The sequence below is a fragment of the Crinia signifera genome, chromosome 3 (genome assembly GCF_055691185.1).
Source record: "Crinia signifera chromosome 3, ASM5569118v1, whole genome shotgun sequence".
Classification (NCBI taxonomy): Eukaryota; Metazoa; Chordata; class Amphibia; order Anura; family Myobatrachidae; genus Crinia; species Crinia signifera.
Genome location: NC_139219.1, coordinates 51247412 through 51262070, shown reverse-complemented (window position 1 = coordinate 51262070; position 14659 = coordinate 51247412). Strand labels below are relative to the sequence as shown.

Sequence of the window (14659 nt, the reverse complement as noted above, 5' to 3'; positions counted from 1 at the left end):
TAAAAAAACGTGAAAAACTCAACTCGACATTTCGAGGCTGTTGACCTTAGCCATATTGACCTATTTAAGGTGTCGACAAGCCCTGTCGACCTTCATTGGGTTAACCTAATGAACCTATCCCCAAGCCCAATGACATGTACAGTATCATCAGAAATTTATTCACTTTATTATGAATTTGTCATTTTATTTAAAGTCATATTTTACCGAATTCAAATTGTTCCTTTGTATCTTCTCTTGTTCAATCTTTACTATGCAGGAAACATGAATAATTGCTGCAACCAGAAAACATTTCCCTAAACACTTACATTCCTTGCTTTCAAGTTGTGGCAAATGAAATGTCCTGAAAAAAACTCCAGAACCTGAAATTACTTTATTTTTTTCTGCAACTCAAGCAATAAAGAAAAAGTCATCTATCACACAAATCAGGAAGGCAGGACTGCAGCTATACAGGAGGGAGCAATCTTCATGAAGGCTACACACATGTAGGACAAAATGATGCCGGAACCGTAATCGAACACTTTCTCTCTACCCAAAAATGTAACTCAATTTATGTCCAATAGCCCAAAGTAATTCATGCCAATACACAGTGTAATCTCGATTATTCTCTATGCACCAGCCAACCATGTACTCCATTAACTCAGCTCAAGTTTGTGTCAAACATTTCCCTTCTTATGGAATGTTAGGCTGCAGAGCGCTTTTCTATCTTTGTCTAATACAAGTGTAGGGAAATTGAGGGTTAACAGGTTTTTCGTGCGCCTACAATTGTATATAGGTGATAAGACGCAATCTATGCCACCCAATGTTTTGGTAGATAGGATGGAAATGCAGATGAAATCACCACAACACACATCGGAGTTTATAAACTGCGATGTTGGAACAGCATGGTAAACATCCATGAATAACACGGCTGTTGTCAATCTACAGCAGGCGCTGGGCTAGATGAATTAAGCTTCAAAAAATGATAACGTTGAGTGATAAACAACCAGCCAATCAGATTCTGGAACATGGCAATTAGGTGCTGATTGGCTGGTTGATTATCACTCTCCACTACATCACCTTTTGAAGCTTGGTGTATCTGGCTCACTGAGAGCTGTGCAAAGGCCTACCCCCTCAACTACCAGCTCTCACTTACTGCCTGCTAAACATAACCAACAGCGTATGGAGGCAACAACCTTCCACCGTTACCACCACACTGTGGGCACTTTAAGAAATGAACTAGCAGGAGCATAGGTTTCTTTTACATACAATTTGACAAGAATATAACTTGTAAGTAGTATTGTGGTGGTATTGATGGTATATTTTACATATTACACATCTGTATTTAATTTTCTTTTGAGGAATACCTAACATTCATCAATTAGTTGAATGGATTATTTCACCCTGATCCTGTTGGAAGGTATACTTTCTGATTTGCAGTGGACTATTACTCCTACAGGGACATGCTGAGTTAATATTTACTTGTATGTATCAGACATTAGGGAGACTATTTAACACATTTAGATAGGATGGGGAGACTGTTTCTTTTTCATATCAACAGAGTAATAAACACAAACAATAGATATAATAAAAGGTTAACATTGCTCTTCACTTCCATGGCTAGAGTTCAAGTGTTTTGGGAACTGGTGTCGACTAGATGGTGGCCAATGGAGCAATTCAAGTGTTGCTTTGTTAGGCCACGATGCAACATGTGAGATTTAGATAGGGAGGTTGTATATTTTCTGTGCAGGTTAACTACTGGCTGTTTTTTGCATAGAGCCCACAAATGTTAGCTTCATTTCTACACTGCAATTTAGATTTTCAGTCTGGACACAATCCACCAAATCTAACTCTCTCTACACGTAACGTCTGCCCCTTCTGCAATGCAGCATGATTTGGCACAGTTTTTTTGCTTTACTTACAAACACGAATAGTTCATCATTGGATGAACTATGCATTTCAATGCAAAATATGTTTAGTATGATAATAGATCTTATAAACAAATCGGTGTCTTCTAAAATAATATCTTTGTCTAGAACATAGTTGAACACCAAATAAAATCTATATGGAAACAAGAACAATTCTAGGGTGACTATTTACTGATGTGGGGTAAACTTGGACAGCTCCGCCCATTGGACACCCTTCACACTCACTGGCTGAAGTCAATGAGGAAGTAAAAGTCTGATTGGCTGTAACAAGTACATGTGCAAATTTCTAGCTATTCATAATAAATATATGTAAAAAGTCCCAATGAAAGTAAAAATTACAGCATGGGTTGCAAATTAAGTGGGTGAATTAAAAAAGTAATCTGTAACCATTAACTATATTTAGGTGTCTAGTAAGTGAATTTCAGTTATAAATAGGAACAATAAAGGAATTAGGCATCAAGCATTCCAAGTTGCTCACCTAGGGCCCCACCTAACAGCCTAGCAATTGTTTGCCACGGTTTTCTCTCAATTGCTTTCTCTTGTGATTATCTGCAGCGCAAAACAATGTCTTGACTAACACACAACAGTTCCAAGTAAATCCCATACCACCAAACATTTCAAATTATGTACAAAAGAAAATCAAGCATTCTGTCAATGCATCAGTTCAGTTTAATCATTCTGTAATGATTATACATACATACAAACACTAGGGGCAGTATTCAATGTAAAATATTGCCGCGTGCAGCGAATCCTGTTTAGGATTCGCTGCTTACTCGCTGTGTTCTGGAGGGCTGGCTGCCACTCGCTCTCCCAGTATTCAACGTCGCAGGGGCGAGTTGCCCCTTGCGGCAAATCTTAACCCCTGCAGCGGACGCTCGTCCGCTGCAGGGAGCCGTGGGACAGTGGCAGGCAGGGAAATTGAAGTCTCCCTGCCTGCCCCAGAAGTTTTGTGGAGGGGAGGAGGGCTCCCCGGGACCCAGGCAGCACAAGCTGCCACCCCCCCAGAGCCAGCAGGGGACCGGGTATATTCACTTCTCCCGATCATGCATATGTAATGATCGGGTGCAGTGAATAGATGTATATCTAATGAGCGGCACGGCTCCCGGCCCCCTGCTGGCTGTTCTGTGTAAAAAATAAAAATAATATTTTTTTTTTTAAATTAAATATATATTCATGTGCTATAAGCACATGAATAAAAATAGCATGCCCCTTCTCAGAATAAAATTCCTGATTTTTTTTACACAAACTTTGGTACTCTTTACTCATCGCATGCACTAAAAAATCGAATGCGATGCGACCAACGCGATGCCCGCGATTTCCCATAGGGAACAATGTTAAATGTTCCAATTGACCCGATTTTCCTGTTGAATGTCTCAATTGACCCGATTTTCCATAGGAAACAATGTTAAATGGCCCACAGAGGCCAAATAGGCACCCTGGAGTGTGAAATGGCCCCCACAATTGTTAACGCCACCCCACGATCAACGTCAACCCGAACCGTGTTTTATGGCGAGTTTGTGCTTTTCTCGTGTTGGACGGGGACTTTTGCTCTCAAAAAGCGAGCAACCCTATTCAATGTGCACTTCTCGACGTCTTTCTAAGTGATTTTCACCGTGTCTCTCCGTGTAGCAATTCTCCATCTTTTCATGGAGAAGTGGAATGTGAACTTTTTAAATAAAAGTTTTTTGTTTTAATTTTGGTGTCAAAAAATCAGGAAATTTATTCTGTGAAAGGGCATGCTATTTTTATTCATGTGTTTATAGCACATGAATATATATTTTAATTTTTTTTAAAATATATATATATATATATATATATATATATATATATATATTTTTTTTTACACAGAGCAGCCAATATATATATATATATATATATATATATATATATATATATATATATATATATATATATATATATATATTTTTTTTTACACAGAGCAGCCAGCCGAGCCGTTCATTAGATATTCATATATTCACTGCACCCGATCATTACATATGCATGATCGGGAGCAGTGACTATACCCGGTCCCCTGCTGGCTCGGGGGGGGGGGGGCAGCTTGCGCTGCCTGGGTCCCGGGGAGCCCTCCTCCCCTCCACAAAAGTTCTGGGGCACACGGCGATATTTTATATTGAATACTGGCCAAAGAAGGGAACTGCTGCATGTACAGTATTCTCAAAAGAAATCCCCCAACACCAGGAGGCACCAGCCATGAGGAAGGTGGGTAGCAGGATGGACAGACCTAGCCCCATCACAGGAGACAATAAGCAGCACAACACGCAACGTGCCCCCCCCCCCATAACATATGTTATATAAATACGATATATAAATGCCTTATTACGGCACAGTTTATATACCCTTTGATAGCCCGGCCATCATTCCATCACCAGATTTCAGGTTGCAAGGGGCATGCGATTTATAATCCCCTTGGATTATATAGAAAACTGTGGGATTGATGTATCAAGCAGTGAAGGCATTGCCCATAGCAACCAATCAGCATCTACCTAGCATTTTGCAGAATGTGTTTAAAAAAATGCTTCCTCAAAGCTGATTGGTTGCTATTGATAACTTCTCTACAAGACCACTTTTCCACTCGTTTCACTGCTTGATACCCCACATACATCAGCGCCTGTCTCAATATTTATGACAGTAGACTACCTTTGGCTCAACAAGTAACATAGTAATTAAGGTGGAAAAAAAGGCATTAGTCCATCGAGTTCAAGTAAATCACTACTACTCCAGTGTAGTGATATACTTGAGGCTACACTCGAGTGGTTGGGTACAAAATGTCAAGTCATAATATCTACATTTATTATGTCGACCTGACATGTAGACATTCGAATAAAGACAGGGTGAAGCGTCAACATGTTAGAATGTTGAGATTTCAACATGGTGGTCCAGCTGCAGTGGCATGTTCCAGGTCCTGGTGGTCATGTGACCGTCAATTTTATGTCAGATCTCCAATACTGCAGTGGTGTGGTATTTCTTCCCCCTACCCATAATTCTACCCTTCTCCTGAAGGCCTAACTTTAACCTCCCATACACACTCTAACTCTAATGTTGACATTCTGATGGACATAACATTACCTAAGGGTCGACACTGTGGTGTCAACATTATGAATGTTGACATTGTTACTATCGACCTTTTGACTGCATCCCCAATAGTATTTCTGGCTTATATTAAATGCTCCACTGGATAAAACAGAGCGCTGCATTTCAACATAGAAACTTATATTTGCAACAGAATTACTGTTTGGCTGCTTTGCTGTCATTGAACCAAAGAGGCTTTCCATCATGGAACCATGAATTATGGAATGTAGCTGAAAAATCTACAGGGGAATGTCAGGGTATCCATCCAAGAACTGGGGCTCAACAGGAGATTAACCCTAAACACACTAGTCAATCTGCAAAAAAATGGTCCTGGTCCTGTGAAGCTGGGTACACATATATACAATCGTCGGGCCGTTCTTCCGTTCTGAGAGGAACGACTGTTCAATTGCATAGGTGTGTACGCTGTCCCGACTCCCTCTGTACGATCGATAAACGGCCAAAAACGGTCTTGTCCATCCATACTCGGTCAGTCGAAGGTTCAGTGCTGTTTAATATTCATCCGACAGGACGGGCCCATATCGGAACAAAATGCAGTGTGTACGCACGTTCGATCAATATGCTGGCCGTTCTTGCGATTATAATGCCAAAGCCGGAACGCCCATGTGGGCGTTCCGTAGCTGCATGATCTCTCCTACAGCACAAGAAGCGTTCACCTCTCACCATGTATATTTAAATAAATAATCATAATATACATGCACCCCATCTTTATAGCAAGTCGCCGTATCTGTCCCTAGTCACCCTGCCGGCTGCTATAAAAACGGGGGAAAGCATCTACAGTCAGCCGGCAGGGTTACTATGGACAGATACGGCAAACTGCTATAAAGACGGGGTACGCGACTACAGTCAGTTTGCCGTATCTGTCCATAGTCACCCTGCCGGCTGCTATAAAGATGGGGGAAAGCGTCTACAGTCAGCCAGCAGGGTGACTATGGACAGATACGGCAAACTGCTATAAAGACGGGGTACGCGACTACAGTCAGTTTGCCGTATCTGTCCATAGTCTCCCTGCAGGCTGACTGTAGACGCTTTCCCCCTTCTTTATAGCAGTTTGCCATATCTGTCCATAGTCACCCTGCCGGCTGACTGTAGACACGTACCCTGTCTTTATAGACTGCTGTGCTCTGCACAGCCAGTACTGATGTAAAAAATGAATCACTTTTGTTTAGGTTCTGTACTCATACCTCTTTGTTTTGGTATGCCCTTAACCCAGCCCATTATGATAATTTATAACCTTTTTCTTGCGACTGTTTGAACGAGTAAAGTAAAATTGTACAGGTGTGTACACGCGTATCGGCTGTTGTTTGTGGACGGTCCGACGCGTCTATGGTCGGTCGAACTGTCGCAAGAAAACAGGGATTGTATAGATGTGTACCCAGCTTAAGCCAAAGTCCAGACCTTAAACCAACAGCAGGGCCTAAAGAGGAGTATTCACGTAATAAAGCCTGCTACCATCCATCAGTCAAAACACAGATGTGCAATACCTACCATACATTTAAAGTCATTATGCTTCAAGAACGTGATCACAAGTTACTGAATCGGGTAGGATCACATCAGTTTCAGTCAAAGAAATCTAATTTTGGATCATTTTGGTCAATACATAAATGAAAAAAGTATATCCCCTTGTATGCCGTTTGTTTTATTGGGCTCAATTTAGCTGTTATGATGTAGGTGAAGTGAACACATTGGTCATGTTTATTCCAATGTCATTCTGAGAATTATAAAGGGTTCCCAAACTTTCTAGCATCACTGTATATTACACTCAGGAGAAGCAACTTGCTCACAATCTCTGTAACAGCAATATACAGAAGTACATTAATGTTTTTTTTAGCGACATGAGACGCATTAGACCAAGGTTTAAACCAACTGTTTGTTTTTGGCTTTAAGAGGATTATCATGTCACTTGTTCTTACAAACAAATTAGCCCTACTGATATTTAACAAAATGTTTTTGCAGAACTGCACCTTACCCAAAAACAGACAATAAATGAGTATTGTGTTGCTCATGGGAAAGAGTATTTTTTAATATAGCATAAATTTAATTTACTATACACATATTAGAAAACTGGAATGAATCCCTTGTGCATGCAATGATTCTGTATGCTTAGGAATGCTGCCGATGCACAGGCATTGCCCCAGACGCTACCCATGCACACTGCACAGGCATGGCCTCAGACGCGGCCCATTCACAGGTATGGCCTCAGACGAGGCCCATGCACAGGTATGGCCTCAGACGCTGCCCATGCACAGGCATGGCCTCAGACGCGGCCCATGCACAGACATGGCCTCAGATATTGCACAGCCGGGTATGGATTGTATGGTTAACCTAAAGATGGTCGACAGTCATTAGGTCGACACCACTAGGTCGACATACTGCAAAGTCGACAGGGGTATAGGTTGACATGGGACAAGGTCCACAGGTCATAAGGTCGACACAAGCATTAGGTTGACATGTTTTGGTCGACAGTCAAAAGGTAGACATGGGGTTTTTCACTGTTTTTTTTACCTGAATGTCGACACAGTCGAGATGGACACAGTTTTAAGTGCATCACGTCCCCTCGCATCTCTCAGCACACTATTTTATTCTCCCACCTCACCCTAGTGCAGTGGTTCTCAACCTCGGTCCTCAAGTACCCCCAACAGTGCACATTTTCCAGGTCTCCACACAGAACCACATCTGAAATAAATAGCTCCACATGTGGATCTTTTAAAATGTGTCAGTGAATAATGAGTGCAGCTGTGCACCTGGCAGGTGTCCTGGAAACCATGCACTGTTGGGGGTACTTGAAGACCAAGATTGACAACCAGTGCCCTCGTGGATGGTAGGGCATGAAATACCGCCTGTCACACATGTCCGCTCAAAAAACAGTAAAAAAGCCCAATGCGACCTTTTGACAGTCGACCTAGACCATGTAGACCTAATGCTTGTGTCGACCTAATGACCTGTCGACCTTGTCCCATGTTGACCTAGACCCCTGTCAACCTTGCAGCATGTCGACCTAGTTGTGTTGACCTAATGACTGTCGACCATCATTAACTCGACCAAATGACTATATCCCACACAGCCATGTTGGTGCCAGATGTCCGAAGCACTGACCTCAGATTCTGCCAATGCACCAATGTGGCCTCATATACTGCCAAGGCACCGACATGGCCTAATATACTGCCAAGGCACCGACATGGCCCAATATACTGCCAAGGCACTGACATGGCCCAATATACTGCCAAGGCACCGACATGACCTCATATACTGCCAAGGCACCGACATGGCCTCATATACTGCCAAGGCACCGACATGGCCTCATATACTGCCAAGGCACCGACATGACCTTATATACTGCCGAGGCACCGACATGGCCTCATATACTGCCTAGGCACCAACATGGCCTCATATACTGCCAAGGCACCGACATGGCCTCATATACTGCCAAGGCACCGACATGGCCTCATATACTGCCAAGGCACCGACATGGCCTCATATACTGCCAAGGCACCGACATGGCCTCATATACTGCTAAGGCACCGACATGGCCTCATATACTGCCAAGGCACCGACATGGCCTCATATACTGCTAAGGCACCGACATGGCCTCATATACTGCCAAGGCACCGACATGGCCTCATATACTGCCAAGGCACCGACATGGCCTCATATACTGCCAAGGCACCGACATGACCTCATATACTGCCGAGGCACCGACATGGCCTCATATACTGCCTAGGCACCGACATGGCCTCATATACTGCCAAGGCACCGACATGGCCTCATATACTGCCAAGGCACCGACATGGCCTCATATACTGCCAAGGCACCGACATGGCCTCATATACTGCCAAGGCACCGACATGGCCTCATATACTGCCAAGGCACCGACATGGCCTCATATACTGCCAAGGCACCGACATGGCCTCATATACTGCCAAGGCACCGACATGGCCTCATATACTGCCAAGGCACCGACATGGCCTCATATACTGCCAAGACACCGACATGGCCTCATATACTGCCAAGGCACCAACATGGCCTCATATACTGCCAAGGCACCTACATGGCCCAATATACTGCCAAGACACCGACATGGCCCAATATACTGCCAAGGCACCGACATGGCCTCATATACTGCCAAGGCACTGACATGGCCTCATATACTGCAAGGCACCGACATGGCCTCATATACTGCCAAGGCACCGACATGGCCTCATATACTGCCAAGGCACCAACATGGCCTCATATACTGCCAAGGCACCGACATGGCCTCATATACTGCCAAGGCACCGACATGGCCTCATATACTGCCAAGACACCGACATGGCCTCATATACTGCCAAGGCACCAACATGGCCTCATATACTGCCAAGGCACCTACATGGCCCAATATACTGCCAAGACACCGACATGGCCCAATATACTGCCAAGGCACCGACATGGCCTCATATACTGCCAAGGCACTGACATGGCCTCATATACTGCAAGGCACCGACATGGCCTCATATACTGCCAAGGCACCGACATGGCCTCATATACTGCCAAGGCACTGACATGGCCTCAGGTACTGCTTATGCCATAGGTTCCCAAACACGGTCCTCAAGGCACCCCAACGGTCCAGGTATGAAGTATATCCATGCTTGGCCACAGGTGACTTAATTAACTCAATCAATCTGATTTAACCATCTGTGCTGAGCCATGGATATACCTAAAACCTGGACCGTTGGGGTGCCTTGAGGACCGCGTTTGGGAACCTCTGGCTAATGCACTAACACAACCTCAGACTTGAGCTACGCTATAGGTAAAGTCATTTCTGAAACTTGAGAAGAAAAGACACAGTCAGATTACATAGTATAAACTGCACCAGGTTGCACCCATTACGGTTGCACAGGCTGAAGTCCGTAGACGAGAAGTAAATATATTGTGGTAAGGTGATATAGCTGCAATACAGTGACGGAGTAAAACCAAACATAAGCATTGGAGCTTGCACAGTATGTCAATGGTCGGCTGCAATGTGCTCCAATTAACAATATTAATACAATAGATGACATTCAGTGAGAAGCCAATTACAGGAGCAGCAGAATTCCAGTCTGCTTCCCACTGGCTTAGACAAAGAGTGTGCCCAAACACGCAAACATTGACACAATCCCTATGTAAACACGCTGCCTATTTCACTAGTGCATACGGTATTTTTTAATATTAAGAAAAATCAAACATGAGTAGACATAGTGTGCTAAGTGACTACAGTGGAGCAACACACTGGTATAATTGCCTAATCTATAGTATCCCTTAAATTAACTCTTGTGTTAGCACGGCTTCATTAGCAGGGCGAGGGCCATACTGCTGCTCAGTCCGGTTCACTTCATGCGCAGTCAAGATCATTTCTCTAATGAGGATCTAGTCAAGCACATAACATAAGGGGTCTGCAGCTTTTATCTTTCTCTGGGCTCCCTGCAAATTGGGTGACTTTTGCCGGACAGAGGTACAACGAAACAAAAAAAAAAAAAAATAGACTGGTTGAGCAGTTTCTGGCTGCACTGGAATGTACAAGGCTAACCTCTTTCACCAGCCTACTGAGCGAGCACTTCCCAACAAGCACTGAGATATGTCTGACAGGCCAGTCACTTTCTCCAGCAAGTCATGCTAGAGGCCTGAACGCACACTGCTTCCACAGACAGATTATTACTGTCTAGGGGGAAGATGTATTAAGCCTTAAAGAGAGATAAACATGAGGGTGATAAAAAGAGAGAGATGAACGTCCAGCCAATCAGCTCCCAATGACTATTTTTCAAACACAGCCTTTAACGAGACAGGAGCCGATTGGCTGGACGTTTAACCCTCGCGTTTATCTCTTTTTAAGGCCTAATACATAAGGGAGACCTGGCAAATCAATGTGGACCAGAAACTGTCTAACATCTCTGGAAAATGAATTCAATATTTGCACAATTCTATGATTTTTGGGAATTGCAGAGGTGCGTGCCAAATTTGTGGCACAGACGATACCAAATTTTGCACTGTACCTGAAACAACAACTTTTATATTACTATTCATTTATTTTTCCTTTTTGGGGTGGGGGGGTTGGTACCATGTCTTTATTTTGCTTTGGTACCATGAAAAAGGCCATGCTACTGTAGGGTAGAATAAGTACAACCTGTCTTGAGAATTGGGCAGTATGTGGATAAATCATGGTGGTGTGGCCACCTCTTTCTGCAGAGTATCTTTTACAAGCATTAAAGTACTGCAAACACTTTGTGGTAACATCAATTAATGTGAATTATGCAGGAAAACTATTTTCCCTCCCCTTTTGTAAAGCACAGTGTCTTTTTCTGTTCCTATCATTTGTCTACAGATTTCATCCTCTCCCCTTATATTCAGCAATTCCCTCACCTCCTCGTCTGACCAAATTGAGGACATAGCTGTGCTACTTCCAGAATGCTGCCTCAGACGTGTGCTCTGCAGTGTGCTGCTTGCCTCATCAAAGTAGACAGAGGAATCATCCAATAGCTGCAGTGTTGAATAACCTGGGTAGAAAGCTTTCAGACTGCATGCCAACCGGGTTAGAGCTGTGTTCAACACTGGTCAAGACCAGGGTTGACGTGCAGGGTTGCTCGACCCAGGAATCTTCACAGTGGCGCTTTCAAAAACGCACCTCAACCCGGGTCGGAGACGCAAGGACACAGCAGTAACCCGGGTCCAGAGTGCAGTCTGAAAGGGGTATTACTTGTAGTCTATATGTAGTAATACGCAGCCTATAAAGGGCAGTGAATACCTACAGAACATGGAGGCAGACATTGCGCATACTGACGAATGAGTGCCTGGAGATTATTAGTTGTGTATCTCTATCAGGAAGTGCCTCCTCAGTCACTGGTTCCTACTACCAGCCCACAGGCTGGCAGAGCATGCTGGGACTTGTTGCCTAAACCTGCACTAGCAAAATGCTGGCAATATGCAGGCACTTGTCATTAGCAGGGAAGCAAAAATTGCAACAAATATTTTTTTCCACGCTAGTTTACATTATACGCTGGTTTACATTATAACACAGTGTCTTCAATCAGCGAATAAGTGTTCAGCTCCATTGACTTAGAGGAAGGGCATGTCAAAACATTTTACCTGACAGACATATTTGTTCTTCCATTTGCTGAGCACACAGTCAGTGCTCTGCATCAGCTCCTGGTGGACAAGAGAAAACAGTCCGTTAGTGAGAGTCGGCTGTATACATTGTTACCATCGGTTAAAGTGCTTCAGCTTTCCAAACAGGGAGAGATTAGCATGCCGCATAAACAAAGATGCAACTGTTGTAGAACAGTTCTCTAGACAAAAGCGCTGTTATCATCACTCCGATGCCTGATCCTTTATGAAAATTAAAGCTGCTGAAAGGTGATTGAAAGGAGAATTGTTTGTTGCCATTCTTGTAACTTTCTCAAAAAACATACCTCAAGCTCCGTGAGATTGTCTCGCAGCCTTTCTGGGCGCTTGTTCCGCAGAACCCAAGGGAAGCCTCGCGCTTTAAAAATAGGAAGAAAAAAGAGAGGAATGAACAAGTGCTGATGAAATGCATGGCCTTGTTTGGTAAAAGGCTGGAAGTCACGCTTGGGAGAACCCTGATTTCATTCCGCCATTTACTTATTTTTAACTTAACCAGTTTATTAAGTCTGTTGGCTTTTAAAAACAGACGAGGATGATAAAAATCAAATACAAAAGTGTTAAACACATACTAAGCCTGCACCAATGCATCTAATGCACTGCTTAACACAGGGGTGGCCATACCTGTCCTCAAGATCTAATAACAGTTCATGTATATCAGGCAACCTGTGGATCTATAGTAGGAATGAATGCAGCAGGTTTGAAAATGTGACAGTTAGTATTGACTACAGTTGTGCACCAGCTAGGTGATTTGGAAAACGTGGACAGTTGGTAGATCCCGAGGACCGGTTTGGCCAGCCCTGGCTTAATACATTCACATACTAGTAAGTTATGGCAGCTTCCACCAACACATAACTGCGCTGCAATGGTATAAAGAGTGCTTTATACTTAAAAGTATATCCTGCTACTGCTTTAGCAACACCTAGGTTTTCTCTAGTACATATGTCACTTTTGGGTGTTTGAAAGCCAGAAGTAAGGGACCAAACTGCTCTGTAACCTCCACTATTTATAAATGCGCCTTATTAGCTGCTACAGTCTCATCCTACAAGGTCTAATCTTATTCTGACATATTACTCATTTTGGACACTGGACTGCAATCAAAAAGGAAAGACCCCTGCTTCTAACCGGCGCCTCTTACTAAATTTTGATCCTCTTTTTGTCACCTTGGCCTCCATATTCATCTGTTTCTTAAGGGGTGTACAAATTTTAACAGGAGATTTTGACTAGATAGTCAAAATCTGATAGAAGGTTAGCCAAAATCCTCCTTATTTTCTCCTGCTTAATCAATATTGTCTAGCAGAGATTGCTAAAATTAGATTGACTGTGCAGGCAAGGCAATTTTGACTAGATCATAGACTATCATCACTTAGACAAAATCGCTTAAGGTCCATACACACTGGGCGACTATGCCCAGCTTGTATGGACAACGATGATCACATCGCTGGGGGGAAAGCCGCTCAGTGCATACACACTGAGCGGTTTCCCCCTGCCCGGCGCTGACGGAGGGGGGATGACGGCGTTGCATAGCACAGTGCTATGCAAAGTCGTCCTCAAAGTTGCTCATCTGCTGGTATAACCAGCAGATGAATAGCTTTCCTGGCGATGTTGCGAGAGAGCGCAGCAGTGCTCACTGCTCATCGCCGGGCCATACACACTGGGCGGCTTTGAGCTAAAGGCCGCTCAAACCTGCTGTTTTGAGTGACTTTCAGCTCAAAGTCTCCCAGTGTGTATAGGCCTTTGGTCAAAATTTCCAGTGCATCTAGCCAAAATCTCTTGCATCTAGCCAAAATGTAACAGTTGGTAAACTCTCCGTGTGTACCTGCTAGGTAACCTGGAAATTGTAACCTTTTGGGTGGTCTGGGAACTGTGACAGTTATTTGCATCCACCCACTAAGCAGGGATATTTAACTCTTAAGGGAAGTGAAAAGGGGTACATCAGCTAGTATTAAATAGTATATGTAAGGCAGGGGCGGCCAAACTGGTCCTCGGGATCTACAAACGGTCCAAATTTTCCAAATCGCACAGCTGTAGTCATTACTGTCACATTATCAACCCTGCTGCATTCATTCCTACTATAGATCCAAAGGTTGCCTGATATACATGTACTATTGGTAGAACTTGAGGATGTTTTGGCCACACCTGATGTAAGGGGTGGCCAACTAGTATATATAGGGGGTACATCAGCTAGTATATAATTATTGTTAAGACCTTTTCTACTACCTCCTGGAAATGGGTCTGTCTGCCCTATAGTGCATATTGGAGAGCTCAGCCGACATAAATCATTTGAATGACGAAGATCATAATAAAAACTTTTGCTGCCATTCTCAATAACTATATTCCATTCTTTTTTCCTCATCCAAATGAGAACTTCAAACATGTCCCAATTTGGAATATAAAGTTAAACCGTACTTGCCAACTTTTGAGTAAGACCTACTGTACTTAAAGAGGAAATAAATCTCAGGGCTTGTTCATGTAATGTATCCAGGTGTATAAAACAGACAACTTCATTTGAAGGTTTA

General features: G+C 43.5%; 1 protein-coding gene across 3 annotated transcripts in view; it reads right to left on the bottom strand.

Annotated features, from left to right (window-relative positions):
* The window catches only part of WDPCP (WD repeat containing planar cell polarity effector), a 315876-nt gene that overhangs the window by 252389 nt on the left and 48828 nt on the right, over window positions 1-14659 (bottom strand). For all 3 annotated transcript variants that reach the window (XM_083175790.1, XM_083175792.1, XM_083175791.1), the window contains exons 5-6: window positions 12431-12501; window positions 12108-12167 (exon numbers count right to left, since the gene is read on the bottom strand). In XM_083175790.1, coding sequence (XP_083031916.1) covers window positions 12108-12167; window positions 12431-12501 — 131 coding nt within the window. The remainder of the gene's footprint in view (window positions 1-12107; window positions 12168-12430; window positions 12502-14659) is intronic.